The 24393-nt window shown below is 42.4% G+C and overlaps 1 protein-coding gene across 2 annotated transcripts in view; it reads left to right on the forward strand.

Moving 5' to 3' along the window:
* The window catches only part of ttc28 (tetratricopeptide repeat domain 28), a 250475-nt gene that overhangs the window by 6767 nt on the left and 219315 nt on the right, over nucleotides 1-24393 (forward strand). For both annotated transcript variants that reach the window (XM_036595414.1, XM_036595415.1), the window contains exon 2: nucleotides 226-513. In XM_036595414.1, the coding sequence (XP_036451307.1) occupies nucleotides 226-513 (288 nt within the window). The remainder of the gene's footprint in view (nucleotides 1-225; nucleotides 514-24393) is intronic.

Genomic DNA, 24393 nt, shown 5'->3' on the forward strand with positions numbered 1-24393 from the left:
TAAAATAGGAGTTTGTATCCTTGATACCTCTCTCTCTCACACTCTATTTTTATATATATATATATGTGTGTGTGTCTGTGTGTGTGCGTGTGTGTGTGTGTGTATATATATATATATATATATGTATATGGTCTGTATATGGTCATATCTGGGAAGGGAAAAATCTGGTTACTGTCTATTCTGCGTCCACTGACAGTCATCTTGCATGTTGTCTCCTTTGGGCAGTTTTCACTGTTTGGGCCACGGTCACTGGGGAGGGCGGTGCACGCAGTAGCTGAGGGGCCTGGCCTGAGCAAGGCCGAGTTCATGGAGAAGGTGCGGCGGAGCAACGAGGCGTGCCAGCTGGGTGACTTCCAGACAGCCGTGAAGCTGTATGGAGAGGCCCTGCGGGCCGACCCACAAAACTGCATCCTTTACAGCAACCGCTCGGCTGCCCACCTCAAACTTGGCCAGTACCAGACCGCCCTGGATGATGCAGTCAAGGCACGCCTGCTAAACCCCAAATGGCCTAAGGTAGGAGGGAGATATGTAGTCATGTGGCTTGTTTGTTGACTTTTCGTTTCTGTATTATTGCATGCAGAATAGCACACACAATTTAACTGCAGCATAATCCACATGCAATTGCGTCCATTTGTGAAAGTACGTGCTTCGTTCTGTGAAGACATTGATGGTACATATGACTTGAAAGAGCTTCTAACGGCATTTTTCATGCTTGGGCTGCGTACTACATACAGTCCACACCTAAGATTGATTTCTGGGCTTGATTGGGGAAGCCCTTGATTATCACAAGTTTGTTTTCAAATCAAACATGATTCTCTAGACCAGGGGTATTTAATAAAATTTAATAAGGCCCAGTTAGAGAAAATTTCCTCAAGCAAAGGTCCGGAACATAATAATGTCCAACTTGCATCATGACTCAGTGCCATACACTGTATACTGAAGTAGCCTAGTAGGTATATCAACATCTTATACAGTCAACAACTGAATGTCAAATCAAATAAAGTACAATTCAGTCATATTTCAACAACATTTATTGTTGTTTTCTCTTTTTAGAGAACACCATGTGAAATAACTTCCCTCTGACTCACTTTCTTCTCTGACTGCTGTGTCTCGCCTCGTCCCTCCCCTGTGTGTGTGTCACTCACTTGAGTCTCAGTGCTCATCGTAATGCACAGATCTGATTGGCCAGTAGCGTCACGTGTGATATTTACAACGCATGCAATTGGTCTGTGAGTCTCTCGGGCCGCTAAAGTGGCACCGTAAAGCGACACCGTAAAGGCTAGAAATGTTACGCCGATTAAAATAGGACCACCCGTCAAAATAAAAGAATTCTCCATAGTGTATCGGTTATAGGTCCAGGTCCGCATAGGACAGCGTCTGGGTCCGGACTTGGACCGCGGTTTGCCTATTAGTGACCTCTGCTCTAGACAATAAGTGCATCTCTTTATTGTTGTCTGTTTAAAGGAAATTAGAGATTTGTTTCTGAATGCATTATACATGTTATAAAGTTGCATTGCATTAGCATCAGTGGTTCTCCTGCTTGATTGCAGCATATGTTTTGTTTGATGTTATTGATAGCCTAACTTTATTTGGCTAGATTATGCTAGTCAGTAATACCTACAGCTAACTTGCATAAATGGGAGAAAAAAATTACCATTCTGTTGCAGGACTAAGAGGAACAAGGTTGATTCTCAGGTAGGTCAGTGTCATCTGGCTCCGAATGGGATTCTGGCTTTACATGGACTTTAAGGTTCCTTTGGTCCCAATACCAACACCATGTACAGCACTTATTGGTGGGTTCTCTTGTAGGATTACCTGTGATCAGTGTGGCCTTCTCATTTGTGTAGTCCTTACTTGAGTTTGCTTGGAGCAAATCCCAGACCACAGCTTTCAGGTGGGCCAGAGATCGCTTTTATGGTCCACACTTGGGTTTAAAAACAGCTGGACTAAAGGAAAAAAAGCCTAAATTACGACTCACTTATAGGCTGTATTTATGCTTGCATTAATATCCCATCACTCTGATCCCATTGTGGTAATCGGATCATCTTCCAATCAAGACACAGCACATTTCCTCCTGCCCTTTTTTAAATGTATAATCTGCATCCAGGTATTGATTGGATCTCGTTTCCCCACACAGTATTTACATTTTTAAATCTGGCTAGGATGGCTGGTATAGCTGTGGGCTATGTTGTGTTTTAAAGCTCTATTAAACATTTTGAAATTGTGGTGCAGAGCGTTCCAGGCATTTTAAGTTGCATAGAAAGAAAAGCCAGCAAGTTATGTACTTTTTGTACAATGCCAATGGCAACCTCAAGAGCAACAGCTGTTGTCACAGCTGCTTCTTTTCTGACTTGTTAACTTTCAAAGTGTGTACCCTTCACTTCCTCATTTCATTGTCATCAGAGGACATGCACTGATCCAGCTTGAAATGTACAGTGGAAAACACTATGGCAGCAGTGTACATGTAACTAACAAACCTCTCCAGCTTCAGGAACTATAAGGTTAAGGCAGGAAGGAGATTGAGAGGCCCTTGCCAAAAATGAAACTCAAAGGCTCTTTATAAACTCACCATCTTGAAGAAAAGAGCATTAATAATCACATGCTAAGACTAGATTAGCCTGTATAGAATGAAATGGGTTTGTGGTTTGTGGTGACTTAATGATACACAGCATCTGCTTTGTGTGGCTTCCATCCAGGTCAAGGAGCCCAAGCTTTTTACTTCATATGTATATTTGATGGAGTATTAGTTCTCAAGTTATGAGTGGGTCGAAGTTAAATAAACTGTAGTAGTACACATAAATTGCACCATAGGTTTGCTTTTATATTGCATATTGATTTATGCTGCACTCAAATGCATCCCATACAAGTGGACACATTTGAGTATAGTATAGATCTCTTTATCAGTTAAGGTGCAATCAGCTAAATGCATTGTAAAGATTGGGCACTCCACTGAGACATTGAGTAGTACCTTAGTTTGGTCTCTCCCTGACCACATGATCTTCTTCCTGGCCCAGATCTCATGTGACTAAATCCAAACCCAGAGAGGAACGTTAAACCCCAGCCCATGAGCTGCCAGTCATCTTCTGTCTGTGATCCCCATTCGCTGCACAAGGCCAGGGAGGCAGAACCGGGCAATTGCCATAAAGGAAGAGGCCAGAATGATTGGTTCTGTGCCAGCAATATATAGTGTTATCTGTGAGTGCATTTTCTTCGATTCCTTGATTCCTTGGAAAAATCAGGGCCCTGTGGACTGAGTATTAAGACCAATCAGTGGCACAAGATGGGGTAGGCCGTGGTCTGAGGCTAAGCACAGAAAGCTTTTGTAGGAGTAACTGTGGAGCCTTTTCCCACTACCAGAGCACTCTCGGAAAGAGCCAAGCTCTGCTTCCTTTTAGAGTAGAATAGGAGGAAGCAGTGGGTGTGGGGCAGCACTGCTATTTTGTTGTGGAAGCCGAAGCCCTGGACGAGCTTACCAGCAAACTAGCACTGTGAGGACAATAACGGCAGCGGCAGCAACATTCCTCTGCTTTTTACTGCCTTTAAGAGCTGGATGGGGTTTGAGTTCTTGCTCAACACAGCACATTCACAAGTGTTTGGCTGTGTGATTTTCAGCATTTATGTCCAGAAACTGTCAGTCAAAGAACTGAGATTGCTTGTGAAATATCTTTCAGGGCTATTTTACATTATGAAAGGTAACCATTTCAGTAACTTGTTCTGAATTCTAGTTAATGTCTTTCTGAAAAACAGTGTAACACTAAGGAGAAGGGAAAAACTGCCACTGAAAGAGTACACTAGAATGAGCAGGACAGAATGGCAGTGCCCTTGCTTTCGTTTAAGGGCTCTGTTTGTCTCCACTCTGTCACTCATGCTGACACTTTTCAAGCCTTAGAGAAAGAGGTTATGTAAAGTGATGAATGTGAAGAGGGCGCAAAAGAGTGCAGACAAACAGGACTTCATCAGAATGCTGCAGGAGAGCTGTACACTGCAGAAAATGGTATCTTACAACTAGTTGATATAACTAATATTTCTCATTTTGAGATTGTTGCAAGATTGCAAGATTTATCATTTACTTGCTGTTTTTATTTTTGAACAAATCAACTTTTCTGTTTCTGTAGTTTCTATTCGTTTATCTATTGCTGTCAGCATTTACATGGTTTGGTGTGGGGCATGTTTGCCTATATGACATCATTGGCTAAAGATTTCTGCATTAAACACTAAGTTTAAGACTGGCATGAAAAAAGCTGTCACATTTGTGATTTTATGACTTTTATGACTTATTATATACAGATTTCAGTTGTTAACGCACACAACTTCATCATTCTGAAAGCATCCTAAAATAGATTTAGCATCATCCTGCACACTTTTTTACACTCCCCTGGACAACATAACAGTCTTAGTCTGGAGCATTCCCATTTTAGTATTGCATCTCTAACTTAAGTGTGTCATTAATTTTATGGCATATACCTAACATCACTGAAATGTTTGTGTCCATGAGAAGTTCTGCTTTCTAAAAGGTAGTCACACCTTATATTTACTAGTCTGATGTTAGCCACTTGGGATAGTTAGTTAAAAGCACTTACCCACTATCGGTAATAGCGAAGAATGTGTTGGAACTCGTGCTTTACATTCATTTGCGTTATTGTTGTGCTGCTATAAAATGCTATCCACACCTTACATATCGTGTCACATTACTGTGAATTTCGTGGGTCTTGCTTTCTTAATTTCGTCTCTCTTTGCTGCCACCACTGTTTAATGTTCTGCCTCTTATGATGGAGAGAACGTCAGAAGCCATATTGACCCCATGTATTTAAAGTTTATTGAAATCTATAGACATAAGCACACATGAATTGACGATGACAAATCCACATCGACAATTTAGACTTTGAGTCTGTGGCTAATCGCTGCAGCCCTAATTGTACGTTTTTACAGTACATTTTTGTCGTTGAATAACAAGTTATAGGACAGATACAATGCACTCTCACAAGAATAAACTATTTCACAATGAACTGGAGGAAGAAGGAAAAAATGGTTAAAAGAAAAAATACATGAAAACTGATGGTAGGCATTAAATCCAAGCAGCTATTGGTTACACCTGCAGTATGCTTAGAAAAGTGCATCTTGACGTTGTTTCTTGCAGTGACAATGATATATCGTTACACCGCCCAATGTTAAAGTGACCCCTTGTGGTTAAAGCCACTTTGTTTACACCATGTTTATGGTCTGCATGCATTTATTCTTAGCAACTTACTCACACCAGCATGAGCCAGTTTCCATGAGCCAAATGAGACAAGTTTTTCATTCTGTTGTTTCCAAAACAAATAATATAAACAAAGCCATTAAAGTTTTCAAAACTCTTTCTTCATGTGGCTGACTATTGCATGCTTACAAGCCTTGTATGTGAAAAGGAGGGCTAGGGGGCAGGATACTTCCAATCCAGCATCAGGCTCATCTCTGTGCAATTTCAAAGTCACAAAGTACACCAAAAAATACAGTTTGTTTATTTGTTGTGCCTGAAATCTTTGTTCCCTCTGTTGTGCCTCTGTTAATTTGTTAGTAAAAGGCCAGTGGAGTGAGGCTACGTAGAGAAGACAGGCAAGGCGGTGTCATAGCAGTGGACCTGCTGCTTCATTACTGTAGGTTCACTGCCCCAGGTCAGCTCTAATTAAGTCCCAATGACCATGGGCACTCTGAGAAGGCCATTTACTTCTGCCTGGGCTCCCTAGTCAGCCAGCGCAGCTCATTCCTGCTCTGCTTTGTTGCCCCCCACAGACTCCTGTGTTGGCACAACAGCCGCTTCCAGAGCGGGTCCATGGGAGGGGGCAGGGGGAGCGGGGAGCGACCCTGGTGCGGCCCAGGCAGCACAAAAGGCCCTGAAATGCCCTGGACGTTTGCAAGGGAAGTTGTTGTTGTGTTTTTTTTTTTTTCAGAGACGTTTTTACTCCTTATTCTTTTGATGCCAGTCTCTGTTAAGACACAAGAGCTCTTTGTCTCTTTGTCATTCAGATCAAGCATTTCATGGGTGAAAGCGTCTGCATCTAGTGGACATCTACATCCAGCCTGTTCTCTGTTTTTTCACGCATTGCTTTCTTTCAGTGTCGTTTGTAAAGGGAAATGGTAAGTCCTTTGGCATTCTCTGTTCTCATCCCACATGGTTGCTAGGTTATGGTGGTCAACAGACGTGGAGGTGGGATATATGGAGATTGTGGAAAAAGTCTGCCACCTTACTGCTCTTCCGAGGCACCACACTTCAAAGGCCTTCATGTGTCCATCATCAAAAGCTTGCCTCAGATTCTAATTCTTCGAATCTGCTATTTTGCCCACTTTCATTTGTAGCCCTTTCCTTGATCAAAGACGGAGGCCGTGGCCTGGGCCCACACTGTATTGTGAACGGAGGATTACGCGTGAAGCCGAGATGCAGATAGGAACGCGCACCGACTTGTAATTTCTAGATTAAACAAGCATTGAGTTAAAGGTTGTGGATTGAGCCCTGTCCCAGTTTTCAGCTGTGCCAATACTAATGTTGATACTGAGACATGAGGAGGGTAAAGAAATGGTTGGGCATCAGTGCAGCATTCTCTGGAATTCCTTCATATTTTGGTAGGCCAGTCTAGGCTGCAAATAAGAGATGGTAATGCTGTGGGACATGATAAGAACTGGGTCTCTCTTTGTATTAAGGAAATTCCAGAATGAATAGTGTATCACAGCAAACAGACTGAGCATATCTTGTTTTTGTTAGAGAGCGTATTGTTCTTTGAGCAGTTGGAACATCCTCTTCTGAGAAGTTGAGCCATAGTTATGGTCTCTGGAGCAACAGGAGTCTGGGAAGATCCTCCTCTCCGGACCGGATGCCAAGGCAGCAACCCACAAGTCCCTCTTCCCATGGTGCACTAGTGCCATGGCCTGTTCTCTCTCCTCACTAACTCTGGCACCCTGCAATAATGGAGCCATGCATGTTCTTCTTCACAAAGGCACAATTCACCATGCATGAAATCTAAATACTCAGTTTGCTTTCAGAATCTTGGAATATGGAATGGATATACTGTACCACAGTGCATCATATACATCATATGGATATTAAAATATTTATTTTGATGTATAAAGATGTCTTAAAATGTAACTGATAAAACATTTTTGTCCTGAAGCAAGGAGGGGGTGACTGCAATGATTACCCAGGCCACTGCTTTTCTAAGGCTTGCTTTGTGATAAACCTCAACGTTATGATATCAGTTGGGAAAATAGATTGGGTTCACCCCAAAATGAATAGATATGATTTGTTACTGTGCGTTACCATGTTTTTTCTTCCTCTGTACAATACTTTCCCCTCCAGCATGTACAAAGGTAGGTTATTACAAGTTTTTGTTAGAAGCAGATTTTTGATGGTCTCCCCACATAATATCAACATGCCTAGATTTGGGTCCGATAACAGCTTTGTTTCCAAGTTTCCAAGCCTGTGGATTCCTCCATTTTTTACCTTTTTGCTCACTTCACTCCAGTCCTTTTGGGGTTTTTCAGACTCTGGGTCACTGGCATTCAAGGGCTTTAAGGACTGCACCAAAAGATGGAAACCAGGAGAAAAGGTTTGGTTTGGACTGTTGTAAGGCGATGTTTTGTGTGGCATCTGTACGGCCGTGTTAATGAGAGTTCACAGGCATTCTAATGTTAATCCAGCCCTTAAAGCCAGAAGTGTTCTAGACCCCAGACAATGCTGCACTGCAGACTTCCTCTCTCTCTTCCCCTGCTCTCGCTTTGTCTCTCTGTCTCTTTTTTACTCTTTTAGTTGTTTTTAACATGCATGCCCACACCACAGAGCCAAACCCCTCCAGTCCTGGCACCCTGCTTACCGCTTGACACCATGCCATTGCACCGAATGGGTTGCTTGCTCAAAGCCTTATAGACTCATGGGAGAGAACTCGGTCACACTCCCTAAAGGATCTGGATACAAAGTCAAGAATGTGTTAACTTGTTCTCTTAGAAGAGTCTGGTTTAATATTTTGTGTGCATGATATTGCACTGAGGCTCAGGTTGAAATTCTGACCGCGAGCTTATTGTGTCTTGTTTATTTTATTTTATTGATTTTATTATCATGCCAAACATGATGTAGAAATCTTGCCTTAAATGCAGATCTGAATGTGAATTTGACTTGGCTCTGTGTTGTTACTAATTGTTGTGCTAGAAGTAGAGGAACCTGCAAAGATCTCTTGAAAGCCAAGCTGTCCTACACAAGACTAACACAAGAGGGAACCCTTGAACCACCTATTAACATGGGTCAGGGGAAAACAAGTAATGGGGGAAAGTTACTAAGAATGTGAGAGAGGACAGACTGCAGAGTATGAGATCACATCAAAAACATCATTCCATATCACTTTAGTACTGATCTCACTGGGGCGTTGTCATTTTGATTACAATAACGCTGTCTTCTTACAGTCTCCTCCTCGCCCCACGCACAAACTCATGCACACACATACGTGCGCCTTCTGTTTAAAATTAAGTGCTTGGTTCCTTTACAGACAACCACTAATAACCTTTCACTTGTGTTGTGGAAGTATAAATCTAACATTAACACTAACATTTGCTAATTGGATAACAAAGGCCTCACCACAAAACTTACAGCAGGCTGTAATTATTTGAAACATTCAGGGTGCTCTATTTACACTTTCCGGTGCTTTATAATTGTCAGAGAAAACATAAAACAAAGAAGAAAGATCAAACATCTTTGTAGAGGCTGATCCGGGTTGTCCTTTTACCAAACAGTGTCATTAATATGGAGGAGAAAAAGGGTCTTAGATCCAGTCACATGAAGATGGGAGGAAAGTGCTGTGGCACTCCAAGCACCGCCTGCATCACATGAGAATTTGTCTCACTGCTTTCCCCAAATGAGGTGGACGGCTGTAGCCAGGGCCCCTTTCAGAAACACACACACACACACACACACACATATACACACTAGTGTAAGCTCTACAAGTGCAATACTCAAGCGTGCTAATTCCATAAAGTGCAATCCTGTGTTTCACGTCAAATGCACACAATGACCACTTTCAGAAGGAAACTAAGCCTTTGCATTATGTTGGCCTAAATAGTGTGAAATCTTAAAGATCACGACGTGTGCTTTCAGGTTTAAAGACTCCACATACCATTGCTAAAACACATTATTCAACGTCGTTCAGAAAACAGATTCATTCATGAGGTGCAAATGAGAAGAAAAGACGAGCCACGGTTGAGGGTGAATACATGCACACCTGATGTGTGGAACGCAAGTGACAGTGTTGCGATAGTGAATAAAAAGCAGTTTGCGCACATTTGCTGTCATTTGGCTGAGGAAGTCATATTACAGAGGTCGTAAATTTCATCAACCGCAGCAGTGCTCAAACACCTTTGGAGGAAACGAGCCAATCCGTCTCTGTCAGTCGGATGTGAAATTGATGGTTTATGTTTCCACACAATTGGTTCCTATCAATTGCCTCTTTTGTGTTTTGACATGTATGTGGCATTAGATAGCGTTCTCGTTTCCTTCAGTCGAGAGGTCACTATGCAAATGCAGTTTTGATAGACAAGGTCAGATCTTTGAGCAATTGGACAAATCTTGCCAATCTCTCAACTATGGGTGCATCGATTTGGGAATTGTGGGCCGATGCCACTATCCAGTATTTTTCATGTACACGTATGCCGATACATAAACATAGCTGATGCATGCCGAAACATAGCCTGTCCAAAACCTGAGGTTACTTTGCAATTTCAACAGCAGATGTGCAAGAACACAAATCAGCACTAGATAAAACACACACAACGGTTCCTCCGTTGATCAGAGAATTTTTGTGAGTTTGAAGGAAATCATCACTCGCAGCTGCAGAAATAGCTCATTCCTGGCAGAAAGAGAGTTTATCAGTCTGAAAGACATTTTTACTTGCTGCTAAAGTTTAGCAGGTTAGCTTGTTGCTGGCTGAGAGAAAATTTCTAAATCTGAAGGAAGTTTTAGCATACTGCTAAAGAGGTTAGCTTGTTCACTATTGAGCTTAAGTTTGTTGGTGGCTGGCTGAGGAAAGATTTTTGTCCTCTTCATTCGCCACTAAAGAAGCCGAGAGAAACATCATCAGTACGGTGGAAATTTTTACTTGCCGCTAAAGAGGTTAGCTCATTAAGGGCTCATTACGAGAGAAAATTTCTCAGCAAGTCGGAGTTAGCAGTACAGAGAAATTCAGTATTTATTTTGGTAAGGTTACAAATGTGGTAACATTTAATAAAGTGCAGACATTTTACCGTAGTACCATAAACCTGCATCATCAAATATCAGTTTGAAACATTGGCTAAAGCTTAACATCGGTCACAACGGGAAATTCTGCTTTTGTAGTGGCAACTGATCAAGCAGATCTCTCTAATAATGTCTAGATGTTACACAGTTGATGATGACTAGTTGGAATGGTACATCAAGCAACTGACTGTGATTTCAGCTCATTGTGCTTTTCATATCTCAGTAAAGCAGGTTAACATTCCTTTGAATCCAAGCTGTATGCAGTAAACTTCCCTTGTAGTGCACAGCCAATCAAGCATTGAGTGGGCTGAGAAGTTGTCAGAAAGGGCACGTTGGCATGATCTGCTTCCTCCAAACACCCCCTCTCCGCTCCCTTTCTCTAATTGGCTCGGCTCTGGCTGGTGAAGGAGCAGCCCTAATTGGTTTGAAACGAGAGACGAGGTGTGTTAACTGCGGAGATGAGAGCTGTGCCTGTGTGGTGAGGTCATGCATGTGTGTGTGTGTGTGTGTGTATGTGTGTGAGGATGTGTAGGTGGGTGGAAGTACTGCAGCTGCGTACACTACACACTGGAACATCTGCTCCAGCTCCTCTGGAGCCAGATCTCAGTGCTGCCTCAGCATAGCAGCAGCAGGCGAGTGCCTGGTTCATCCTCCCCATGCGGGCCGTTCCGCCTCTGCCTGCAGAGGTGACTAAAGGATCTCTAACAGCACACATGACCCTTTTCTTACATTAGCAACTTTTAAATAACTGTTAATGATGGCTGGACTGTATTTTGCGACAATGGCGTGGCAATAAATAATCACATTTTAGTGTAGGTTAATGTAGTGCCATCTGTGCTTTGGAGAATGACAGTTGTAGGAGGCAGCACAGTGGTAAGAGTAGAAGTATGCATGTGGATTCAAATACACCGTTAATCGTACCAGATGCACCACACAGGTACTTATTATGTCACATCATGGAGAGTCAAAGCAAATATACAGGCCACAATTCATGAAATGTGTCTGCATCTATGTTACTTTGCTACTTTGAAATATGTTTTAACATGAGCACTTTGCCAAGGACACGTTGTCAGGGATGGGATTGAGAAGTCTGGAGTAGTGCAGCTGTATGTCCAGCTAACAGTGAAAGCTGACATTGTCTAGGGCTAAATTTCTCCTTTTGTTCTGTTTTCCTCAAACTTACGTCCTTTTCTGATCTCTACATCTTAAAAGTAAAAACAGTTAAGAGAGCTCAAGGCAACATGATGCATTAACATTAGAAATCTGGCTAGCTCTCATATGTCATGTTAGTTTGATATTATAAGGTAATGGCTAGACTTCTCTGATGTTGTCCTTGAGTAAAAGGTGCGCATCTCCATCCAGTGTACTCATGTACTCCAACTAGTGTGCTGCTAATACTGACTTTCAGGAGTCAAATGGCAACATTGTTTCATCGAAAATACCTCAAATGTGCTATTTTTATTTTTACAACCTTGCTCCAGAATGACGTTCTTTATTAAGCCAGTCTTCTGGAGTAGATTTAGACCTATGTCATTGTGAATGTGATACAAAAATACAGCATTAAAGCAACAAAGTGAAAGTTATTTAGTTACCATTGCATCCCTCACAATGTGGCTGTTATGTGAGGTGTGAAGGAGTTACGGTGCTGTTGGTGGTGGGGGGAGGAACTGCAGCTGCATCCAAGGCTGTATGTGGTTTGAGCCTCACGCCTTCGACTGCTCTTTGAAGCAGTGGGCTAGGCGCCCGCATATGGGTAAAGCTCAGAGCAGAAAGAGGCCATATGTGTGATGCTTCAGAACACTCATCCAGGGACAGCTCTGTATGTGTTCATTAGTGTATAAAAGGTGAAAACAGATCCCGGGTTAGTACTGCTTTTCTAGGAAGGATTATACAAAGGTCCTGCTTGCTGACTCTCTCCCACACATGGCCCTGGCCTTGCCTTCTTTCTCAGTGAAATATCTCCAGATCTGCCAGAACTCTGCCCTTTCCTTTTGTTCCTCCTCTTGAAACTAATGTCTCTTGACAGGACTTCTGAGACCAAGTTTACTGGGAGTTCCCCAGGGTGTGGAAATGCACTGTTGGGTTGAAGACATTCCTACTTCTCTTAACGTTGGAATACTGAATACCCGCCTGTGGGAATGTCCCAGGATTGTATTTAGGGATGCAAGGAGGAATAGCTGTAGACATGGCTTAGTGAAAAGAAAGGGAGAAAAAGCCTAGGCAACTGTAAAATCCTACAGATATGCAGTGTTGTGAAAAAGTATTAGCCCCTTCTCAACTTCTTTTATTTTTGCTAGTTTGTCACATTTAAATGTTTCAGATCATCCAGCTATTTTTAATATAGGCTAGAGACAACACGGGTAAACACAAAATGCAGCTTTTAAATGAACATTCCATTTATTGAAGATAAAGATTTATTCAAAATCTATATCACCCATGTAAAAAAGTAATTGCCCCTCTAAGCATAATAACTGTTTGGCAGCAACAACTGCGATCAAACATTTGAGATAACTTGTGGTGAGTCTTAAATCGCTGTGGAGGAATTTTGTCCCAGTCTTCTTTGCAGAATTGTTTTAATTCGGCCATATTGGAGGCTTTTATAGCGTGAACTGCCCGTTTAAGGTCTCGCCACAGCATCTCAAAGGGATTCAAGTCAGGACTTTGACTCGGCCACTCCAGAACCTTAATTTTGTTTCTTTTGAGCCATTCAGACTTGCACTACCCAACTGCACTTGAGCTTTAGGTCACAAACTGATGGCTGGCCATTCTCCTTCAGGATTTTCTGACAGAGAGCAGAATTCATGGCTCCATCAGTTATGACAAGTCATCCAGGTCCTTCAGAAGCAAAGCAGCTCCAAACCATCACATAACCACCACCACATCTAGATGTTTTTGGGCAAATGCGTGACGAGCCTGTGTGTTCTTTTTTGGTCAGCAGTGGTTTGCACTCTGCAACTTTCCCATGCATACCGTTTTTGCCCAGTGTCTTTCTTAGTGTGGAATTGTGTACATTGACCTTAACAAAGGCAAATGAGGCCTGGAGTGCTTTAGATGATTGTTTGGGTTCTTTTCTGACCCCCTGTGTGAGTCGTCTGTGTGCTCTTGGTGAAATTTTGGTAGGCCTGTTACTCCTGGAAAGGTTCACGACTGTTCCAAGTTTTCTCCATTTGTGGTTCGCTGGAGTCCCAGAACCTTAGCAATGGCTTTGTAACCCTTTCCAGACTTGTAGATTTCAATGACTTTGCTTCACATTGTATTTGAATCTCTTCAGAATGTGGCATCGTGTGTTGCTTTTTGAGACCTTCAAGCCTGCTTCACATTGCCAGACAGGTTCTATTTAAGTGATGTTTAGATCCAACAGGTCTGGCAGTAAACATGTCTGGGTGATTAGTGAAATTGAACCCAATAGCCTATTGAATTTGGTTAAATGGTTGATTTGGTAGCTAAGGGGGCAATTATTTTTTTACACAGGGCCAGGTAGGGCTGAACAGCAGTTTTTCTTCAATAAATGAAAGCATCATTTAAAAATAGCATTTTGTGTTTACATGGGTTATCTTAGTCTAATATTAAAAGTACTGTGATAATCTGAAACGTTCAAGTGTGACAAATATGCAAAAATAGAAGTAACTGGGAAGGGTAAGGAACCATATATTTAGCTCTAAAGGGCTAATTTTCTGTAACAATGTCCAGTGCAGGCGGTTGTTTGATATTGCTCACTAGAATTTAGGTGGAAAAACAAAACTTCAATTCCTGTCGGAATGTTAAAAAATGCTGTGTGTACATGGACGTGCGAATAGCTAATCAAAAGGCAATTGACAGAATTCCAATAGTTGTGGCCAGTTTGTGTGCAAAAGATTAGATGATCTGTTTCCACGTGGGCGGAGCTTCTAAGGCTAAGACTCCTCACTTCTTGACCAGCATGTAAAAGGTGCATCTCGCCACCTGCTTTTGAATATGCTCTGCCAGGTTGGAGACAAGTATTGCCTCTCTTAACAGGGAATGCTCGCCTGTGAGAATGTCTCTGATTAACTGAATAACTGGGAATTTCAGGATTATTTTTGAGTGCACAGGGAGGAATAGCTATAGAACTGGCTTGCTAAAAAGAAAGGGAGAAAGAGAGCGAGATAGTTAGACGTCCAACCTCCATTTGCTCTTCCTACCCCGTTTCTCTTTCTGTCAGTCGAAATGGAACCTTCTTTTCGGGAGTTCAAAACAAGCGTGTGTATTGTTAGATCATGCTAATGAGAATAATAATTATCAAGAATAATAAGGTAATAATAGAGGGCCTTGCTTCGCCAGCACTGACATAATTTCCCTACTGACAGGAGGTAGGTTTCTTTCCGCCCTTTTTTCTCCTTCTTGTGCTGCTGCCAGGACGACCATTAAAACAAGGTCTCCACCATCTCAAGCTCTCTCATCACACGGGCTGCTGTATTTTTGCAAAGGCACACGCTGGAGGGGGAAAAACACATGCAGGAGGAGAAATGTTTGGAACCACTAATAACGGGGTGCACATCGCAATTTCCAGGGGAGGGTTCAACTTAATGAACAATCAAATAAAGGATTTGTAATTACAGGCCGCCAGGAGGGAAAGAATCTGAGGTTGCCCTTAGTAGTGAGAAAAAAAAGATATGGAATTATCTGTCGTTCAGAGAGGTGGGCTGCCAGGCTTGGGGCCCTCGTGCAGGGAGGTCAGGAGTGAGTGTGTGCGTGAGTGCGCATGTGGTTGTTCTGTTCCACAGCTATTTCCCATTCTGCATCTGTGTGTCCAGCTCTGTGGCCATCCCCATTCTGGCTGTATTGCGAGCAGTTGAGAGAGAGCAGCTGCCCTGGGCATTCCAGTTTCCTTTAAGTCAAATGCTTAATTTAAGCAATTAGTCTGGAGTTCAGGCTCACTTAATCTGCAGCCTTTTGCTGTAGTGACTCAATAATTGATGACTTGAGGGGATTCCAGAGAGGAACTTTGAATTTAGGTCTAAAGAGGTTTCGCTTTACCCATGGCTGTTCTCCCTCTTTCAGCTTAAGCATCATGTTTTTCTTGGGAAATTATTAATGTTGTCATGTTCAGATGTTTTGTCCTGTCACACTTTTTTCATGAGCACAAACCAGCATTTTCCAGTCACTTTCAGACAACTTTGGTGGTTTGTGCTTGTATAACGTCAGTATCTTTTCAAATATGGTAAAAAGGTAAAGCCCTGGGTCTGTTTAGTTTTCAGACGTGGTGTTTTGAATGTCAGGCATTTTATGTCAGGCTTTGAAAAGAGGTATCCAAGGTCTTTCATTTGTCTTTCACCGCAGAGACCAATTCATATTACATGTTACATTCTCCTGTATCTTACATTCAATGTATGGCTACGTTTATCACTGAGTCATTTGGGCAGCTGACCCTCTGGCCCCTCTGAGCTCTGGTGAGTGTGAAAGCAGAAGTCATCTCAGCCCATGCGAAGACCCTTATCTCCTCATCACTCCGGGGGCTGCCTTCTCCTCTTTCGCTGCCTCAGGGCCCTGGATATCCTCTTCTCTTCTTGTCTGTCTGCTTTTCCACTCTTCCGTCTCGCTGATGACATTCGCATAAGTTCTCGCTGCAACTTGTGCAAGGAACCGGACGTGGCCGCCAGTGAAAACAGTGTCTGTGTTAAAGGGATAGTTCAACTGAACAGTGTCGCTGAACGTAAGTAGAAGATAGCGTTGTACTAACAGGTAACTAGGAATGTGGATGAGTACTGCAGTACTCGGTTAACCAATCAGTACTGGATCAGTAGGATTGGTTCAGTACTGAATACTGAAATCATTCAGGTGTCCATTACATTTTGTCACAGGAAGACAGAAAATATACAGGCAAACAATTTTGCTCATATTTGTGAGAAAGTATGTTACCTTATACTTTGTTTTGCTTTATTTTGAAACATGAGCGCCTGAACATGAACGTGTTGCAAAGCATGTGTGGTTAAGGATGTGACTGAGAAGGCAGAGATTGCTCAGCTGTGTAACTAACTACGCTAACTACTGTAGCTGATGATAGCTAGGTCTAGAAACAATGAAAATACATTTCTCTGATGAATAACATGTTGGCACAAGACAGCGCATTCTCATCAGCATCCAACATGACACTGGTTAGCTCTGTTAGCTTTTTAGGTCATTAGCTTATCTGAAGAGACAGCCTCTCTTACTCATCCAACACAAAAACCTGGAAGTGTATTTGTCTGTGTGCCGCTATATTTTTGTGCAACACCAGTTCTATCCCTTAAAAAGTAACTGTAGTGTATTTTTTTCTTGCCTGTGATTAACTGGATATCCAAGAACTGTTATGGATACTCCAATATCAAAATTAGTTGATATGCCTACTGGCAACATTAGCTTGCATTTCTTGTTAGCCATGTTAGCATTGTACAGTAAAGCTGTTCCTTTAAGGCAGCACTATTCTCCCCTTGTCGGCCCCTTTGGCCCTTGATAATGTCTGGGGAGACGCAGTAACAGTACTGCGATGTTTCTGTCCTGAAAAGCGGATATGAGGTTGTGGGGGTTTAACCTTCTGTCCCGCTGCCTGCCTTACTCTTCCCAACCAAATCCTCTGGTATTAGATGTATATTGATATAGGGTTGAATTTAACTATGTCCAGAAGGGATGAAAGGGTGAAGTGCATGTAGTGGGATAGGAACTGAGTGGTTATGTCGTTGGGGGAAGAAGCATTAAGAAACTCCTGTAGAGGAAATAATATGTGCTGTGGCTCCAAAGATTTATGATCAATAAAGAAATTCATTCATGCTTCCATCAGGACTGCATTGCTTTTTCAGTTTTCCCTAAATCACTAGTCCCTCAATGAAGTTGTAAGGAAATGCATTCTTTTTCGCTACTCAACTTAAAATGTGCTTTTGTGAGGAAGTGGTTTTATTTATTATGAAAAAATACATCTGTAACCCTATGTTCTGTTGTGAAAAAAACAACTATGCCTTGGAAGCAGCAAGAACAGTTGCAGCCATTGATAACAGTCATTAAGAACCTAGGTGTTCGGCATTCACTGTTGCGTTTGAGTGTGTGAGAGACACTGCTTGACAGAGGAGTAAAGCTTTGCTCTTTTGCTTGCGCTAGCTTCACCTGCCACCTTTCAGTGATGAAAGCTGCGGTACTGCTGCCCTTCACCCCCAGCCTTCAGATCTAATATGAAGTCGAGAAGATTTATCGCGCCACTCGGCGCCGTTATTTTCCGGCGATCGATCAAAACCCTGTTTAACGACCAGGTGATTTTCACTAGGGCTTGGAAAAAGAAATTTTAGTGCTTTCTGTCGGACCTGATGCTCTCATGAAGCCGACGGTCCCCAAAATGAAAAATAAGCCTTCCAGCTAAGATGTCAAAGGAATATTTAATACAGGTGTCACCGGCGCTTGATTAATCTTCATAAAATTGATCTTGCTGTCAGTTCCCCTTCTGTTGATGGGGTAAAATCGCAGACCCTAAACAACAGGGTTTAATATGGAGTGTGTGTGGTTGTTAAATGAGTGTGTGTTTTGTATGTGTGTGTGTGTTTTACAGCTGGCTCCTCAGCAGGCTGTCCTCTTACTGGAATGCTATTGATTCAGGATTCATTAGGAGATCAGACTAATTTTGTGCTTACTCGTACTCTGTTTCTCTGTTTTTAACCTGCTTTCATCTGTCTGCTGAAAGCCTACCTGTGTGAGATTTCTCACGACAGATGGCGACGACAGTGCCTGGTGCTTTCTCATACTGATCTCAACAAATTGACAACCTCTGCTGTAGTACTCAGCAACATCTGACCTGGATTCTGGAAAGAGCTCTTTGTTTTTACAAAAGCACCTGTGGGTCAGGAAATGCTTGAAATACTTTCAAATCCCAGCTATAAATGGCAGTAGGAGCTTTAAAAAAAAAAGCTGACTTCAGGCCCTTGGGGCAGTGCTGTGTACTGCTTCTCACTCTCTCCTCAAGCAATCCATTACAGCATCTGTTTAATACGCACCCCCTTCTTCAGAGGCTGCTATTTTCAGCGTCCCATCAGTCCTTTGAATGGGTCCTGGGAGAGCCGTATTGGAATTAATGCTGAGGGCTCTTGTCCAGTAGTGGTCAATAAGCAGAGGAGCTCCTGACTCCCATGCCTCCAATATAGACTTGTCAATACAGGCCATAAGGGTTGCCCGGGACTGCTGCCACTGACCTGTGGTCAAGGGGTCACTCTGGAATTAATCAGGAAAAAACACTCTTACCATCCCAATTGTTGTCTGTTATCTGTTCGCCCATATGTGTTGACCAGCGTCATCAGCTAACAAATACGTAACATTTGACATTGACCGTTGTGCTGTGTTGAGGGTCACTGGATCTTTGGTCAGCTAAATGGGTCAATAGTTTAAGACTGTTTAAGGCATAGGATATTCAGCCCAAGCTCCAGAACAATGGAATGTGAATAGCCGTGGCCCCAGAAGCAGGGTCTAAGGAATGTTTAGATCGAAGTGCCAAGAATTTATCCGGCATCTCTGCAACTAACGCAGGCTTTGGTCCAACTAATTACTTAACCTACATTCAGATAAGAGTCTGGGCTGTGTCCTCGTTTCCTTAAAGATTTCCCTTTGAAAAAAAGCAGGGGGGGGGCAGTAGGAATTGCACCACATTCAGAGGAAATGCTTGATACTCTGAATCATTTACAGTTGAGGTTAAAAAGAGAAATTTGGGTCCTGGGTACACTGCCATGTGAACTGAACTTCACCCGCAGTTCTTTTCATTCATATTCAGAAAGCTACACTTTCAAGACACTCAGCATACAGGATGGGGTGTCCATATACAGGTCAAGCCTTATTAACTAATTTGACCTGTAAATTGATTTTCCTTATCAACATTCTTTTCTTTTAACTAAATTTGCCACCAGAACATGGTCCTGAGTTGTCATGTGCTATGATGATGTAATTGGTTCTACTTTGATTTGATATTTATGTGCGTGCTCTCACATCAAAGAGTTCTGCTGAGTGATATTCCCACAGTGAGAAAGTGTTGCAGTAGCTGTGCAGCAGGCTGCTGATGGGACAGATGTGGTGGTGTGTGTCATGCTCATAGAACAACAGCCCTCGCTCTTCTGTCTGCTGTCCCCAAGAGTTGGTGTCATTTTTGGTTTCCTTTTTTTGGTCTTGAAAGCAATAAGTTGCCAGGTCTTTGATTATTTATTGCAGAACCCTTCCCTAAAATCTTTTTGATTATTGCTATTTTGAATCACTTCTAATTATCTGTTCTTTGGCCTGAGTGCTAATTCTCTCACTTGTTCCTTGTCTGACTTGAGATAAGCTTTGTCAAAACAAAGCAGCAGGTGGAGAGAGTGAGGTGAACATGCCTGTCTTTATGTACCTTGAGCTGTTTATTTTGTAATTGGCTTTGCACAACTCCTAAAACCATTCACTTCTGGCTGTCATCATCATTATCATCATCATCATCATTATCGCGATCACTGCCACCACCATCATCACCACTGCAGTCATCTTTATCATTACTCCCATCGAAACAATCATCATTGCGGCCTTTGTAGCCTCCATCACAGATTGAATGTGTTTTTTTTTTTCGCTTTCCAGTCAGTGGCCTAGTGGTGCAAGGCATCCCTGCTAAAGCAAAATCAATCCCTTCTGCCCTATTCCTCCACAGCTGCCCCACTGACTTCCCCTCCGCACCATTTCAAATAAAAAAGGGAGGGGTGCATAATCCATGCAGGATGATCCATCGCACAGGCAGATAGCAGAAGAAAGGAAAGCTGATGGTCTGTCCCATTGCCGCCAAGAAGACTACACAAGCGTATTTGTCTCCTTCAGAATTAATATACTGTTCAAACGCAAAACTCAGAGTGACAAGTGAAGGCTACGGAGCTTGTGCGAATCTCAGCTGAATCGTAGTTATTCCACAAGGCAGGCATTATTCAGACAGCCACTGGTGCAGGAGCCTGACAGCCTTTTGGTCTGTCACTCTTGAAAGACCTACCAGATGGAAATGTGAGATATAGCTTCGCTAGTCAAAGTCACAAACACAGTGGCGCTGGGCCTCATAGCCCATTGTCTAAAAGATGCTTCAGAAGATAAGGACTTCTTTTCTTTTTGTGGCACTTGCTGTGATTTGATAAGAATTGGCTTTATCAGAAGCTCAAGTTGTGGTCCAAGTATAGAGGCAACGTTGTTTCTTTTTATAAACCCATTGTTGCACCATAATATGTAGATTTGGAACCCGGAATGCTTTCAGGATGCTGTTGCATGTTCACTCCTGAAGCACCTTTCAGATTATGGGTTTCATGTGAAGTTAGGCTGCGTTCAGACAGTGGAGTATATTCTGCAAAAAATCTGCATCTGAACTGCAAAGACATGTGAAACTGGCAAGTTTTTCGACGTGGAGAAGGAGCGGAGGAGATCTTCATGGGTGGTGTTGGAGGCTGAAAGTTCGACACCATGTCACACATCGCAGTGCGTAAATAAACTAAAGAAACTAACTCTTACTAGCCACGTTTACATACAGCCTAATAATCCGTTAATAATCCGATTTATAGCTCAATCGGAATAGAATACGTCCATGTAAACACCTCAATCGGAGTAGTCTAGTCCGATTGAGGCCATTCGGAATACAATTTCTATCCGATTGAACGAGGTGGATAATCCTGTAAATAATCTGTTAAATAGAAGAATAATAGCCATGTAAACGCCTGAATCCGATTACATTTCCAATCGGAACGTGTAAGTACGTTTTGTGCATGTGCGTAGCGTCATAACAAAAGCACAGAACTCAAAAACCGGCTCTGGCAAAAGTTTATAATGTTCAACATGGCGGAGCAGAAACTGGTCTGCAGAGGAGACGAAGTTTATGCTCTGAGCTTTAAAAGGCAGCGGTGGGACGGGTGTCCAGCTTATGTGTCTCAGAACACGACGTCTTCCTCTCGGCCTTCTTTAATAAGTACATGTGAGGTACATTTTTCTGAGTCTGAAATCATTTTAAAGTAATTAAAAACTTAAGCCACCAACTGGAAACTCATCTCACTCGGACTGGACCTCACGTGATGTTTGCTGTCATGGTAACGTTTACTCTAAGTTGTTCTCCACGCATGTGCGTCATTTTGTATCGGATTGCTTGTAGTGAGCATATAAACGAAGATATTCCATCAGATTGTTGAATGGAGTGAGCATATAAACACGTCAGTCTGAACCTGTAATCGGAATGTATTCATTCGGATTGGCAAAAATCTTTGCATGTAAACACAGCCACTGTGCTTCTTTCTGGAGGAGAAAGATGGGGAGAAAAAGTCCAACAGGCTTCATTTTTCCTTCTCAGCTCGTGTGAACATTAGGAGTTTTAGTAAGTGCCTTGAACCCCACAAACAACAAGCAAAGTGACACTAAACTACTCTAGTGTATTTCTCATGGTCTTTTAGCAAACCGTAATGACTGCAGAGTACAGGAGGGCACATTTGCCAGTGAAATATTATTTATCTTTGAGCTGTATATTTTTGCGAGCAAAACCATTGTACTTAGTTCTACCCTCACTCTTTTTTGAGCGGTTATTCCATCAAAAATGACACGATTGATTTAACTTTTAAGTAAAAAAATTTTCAGCTCAATTCTTGAGGATCCGCAGCAGAAAAATCCACAAGCCACAGCAGAAACAGCGTGATTTGAGGCAGATGAGCAGTGCTCGCTGAATCTAGGTCCTACAGTAGAATATATTGATGTTTTAAACAGAATAACAGAATTCTGTCTGAATACAGCCTCTGACCATTCCTGCAATACTGTGCAAAATAGTGTCGCTAAATCCTTACTGGTAGGATCTACAAACAAACAAAAAAAGGATGAGGTGTGTGTGTGTGCGTGTGTAGGCGTGCGTGTGTGTAAGAGGAATTAAACTCGTCGGTGTTGTGGTCGAGCAGTGGGCGATAATCAGAAGTCAATGGCACCATGTTATCAACCTCCAGCTGATATTGATTCCTCTCCCCCCAGGCGATCTGCTGCTGTCTACAGTATCAAAGCCCATTGTCCATCTGTAGCACATCATTGGAACCAAGCTGCTGCTGCTAGCTGATAATCCTTTTGGATATTAGGGGTGTGTGCCTAGGGCCATCCAGTCTCTTAACCTAACGTACTGGAAAGGACTTGCATCTCAGCCTCTTCCATAGCTTGTAGAGTCAGATTTTTTCTGCTGGATGGTTTTGTGTTAGAATTTGCACAAAAATTTGCTTTGGGGGGCGATGTCAGCCCTTACACTGGTACAGTGCGATTCCGAACGAGGCCTAACATTATATTGCTCATTGCCAGTGGGCCAAGACCCATTGAAACATGATCACATGATCAGAATTAAATCTGCATGACTAGACTCCCTATACAGCTTGCTGCTGAATTGCTTGTCTGGGTTTTAAAACAAGCCAAGCTCCTTCAGTCATTTGATCAAATTGTGCACGTGACTGATGTGATGGAGGTCCCATATGCATTACACTTATGGTTGATACATATTACAAAATTAGAAAGCGAAGAATGATTTGATTTACCCATTAAAACAAGCGAGGTTGTATTAACTGGTTTTCTTGCCACTTTTGTTAGTAGCTTTCATGGCAAGCATATTAGTAAATATGCAAATCCTCCTTCACAGAGGAGCCAGGGGAACGTCTGAAGGTCATATACAGCCCATTGAAACACTGCTCTCTCTATTACAGCAAGAACCAGATGCTGCAATACTGTTAGGTGAGAGCAGGGCTCTGATATTGGAAGGTCAATGTGTTATGCATACAGTGTAATGGTGATTATGCTGTATATAATGATATTTATAAACATCGAGAGCATTGAAGTTATTAATGAAGACATCTCTGCTAAATGCTTCTCTGAAGCACTTTAGCTGCTGTGTGATCCTCTCTAACTGAACGCTATTCCTTGGGGTCTCTTATAGGACTGTGTAATCTGATGGTACTCAGACAAAGTAATGAGACATGATTTTCTTTATTTTTCTTTTTTAGATGATAAAAGTTTCGTATTTCTTTTGTTTTCTATGTAGGTTTCTTATCTTTACCTGTGATGTTCTCAGTGCCTATTATCAAGAAAGGCATTGCAGAGATTTTTTAAAGCTGTTTTGACAGAACATCTAACATGGCTCTCACACTTGTGCGCAAACACCGTCTGAAACGGTCTTTACAGACATTAATAATTCACTGAACAGGTGTCAATATGATGCTCTGGCTTCAATTTCCAGAACGGCAGCGTTCTTGGCCGTGGATGGCGCCCCATGGAAGCACCCGGAACAGATGCCTTCAGCAGGCCCACTCTTCCCCAGCAGCTGGCTCTGGGAGCTCGCGTCCGCTCACCAACTGTGCATGGCCTCGCCACTCTCTCTGTCTTACATACACACACACACACACACACACAAATCCTGCCGTTTGATAAACGAGAGGAAAATGCAGTGCTGTATCCTACTATGAAGGTCAGTTAGTCAAGCGTGAGGTGTGTCTAGTTGTCCTTGTTTGACAAGTTCTCATAAATACAACTCTCCCCTTACTGCATTTTTGCTAACTGCCTGTGGTTGAGTTTTCCCCCTTAGTCCGGGAGCTGTGGAGTGTGGAGGGTTGGAGGTCTGTTATGTCTTTGTGCTGAATCTGACAGATGTGAGGTGCTGACATTGCTTGCAAGAGTGGCGTGCCTCAGGGGTGCATGTTAGGGTCGATGTCATTTCCAAGGTAAAACTCTTTAACTCGCACATTCAAGCCATCTTGCCAATTATGCCTACCCTATAATTATGTGCTTGATTAGCATCAAAGTCATAACCAGGCTTTTTTTTTGTTGAGTTTGATGAGACCACATTTGGCGATGAGTGCCTATTAAACTGGCACGTACGGAGTGTCCGCCGGGATCGCACACCTCTTTGATAAATTCAAGAGCGTCACGTTATTTGTTTATCCCCGTCTCATTACTCACACTATGCAAATTAAGAGCGTGGCAGATACATAAAAATATATTTAATGGACCTGTAGCGCCTCTCTGCTGTGACAGTGTAGTTAATCTTAATGACCTAATGATTATGACATTAGCATTTTGTTTCTCTGACTGCTGGCTGGATTGTGGTGTGTGGCTATCTTGAGTTCTCTAGATGGATATAAACTCATGGCTAGCCTTTTGTCAAAATTAAATATGACCTTTTAATCAAG

The sequence above is a fragment of the Colossoma macropomum genome, unplaced genomic scaffold (assembly GCF_904425465.1).
Source record: "Colossoma macropomum unplaced genomic scaffold, Colossoma_macropomum, whole genome shotgun sequence".
NCBI classification, from domain to species: Eukaryota; Metazoa; Chordata; class Actinopteri; order Characiformes; family Serrasalmidae; genus Colossoma; species Colossoma macropomum.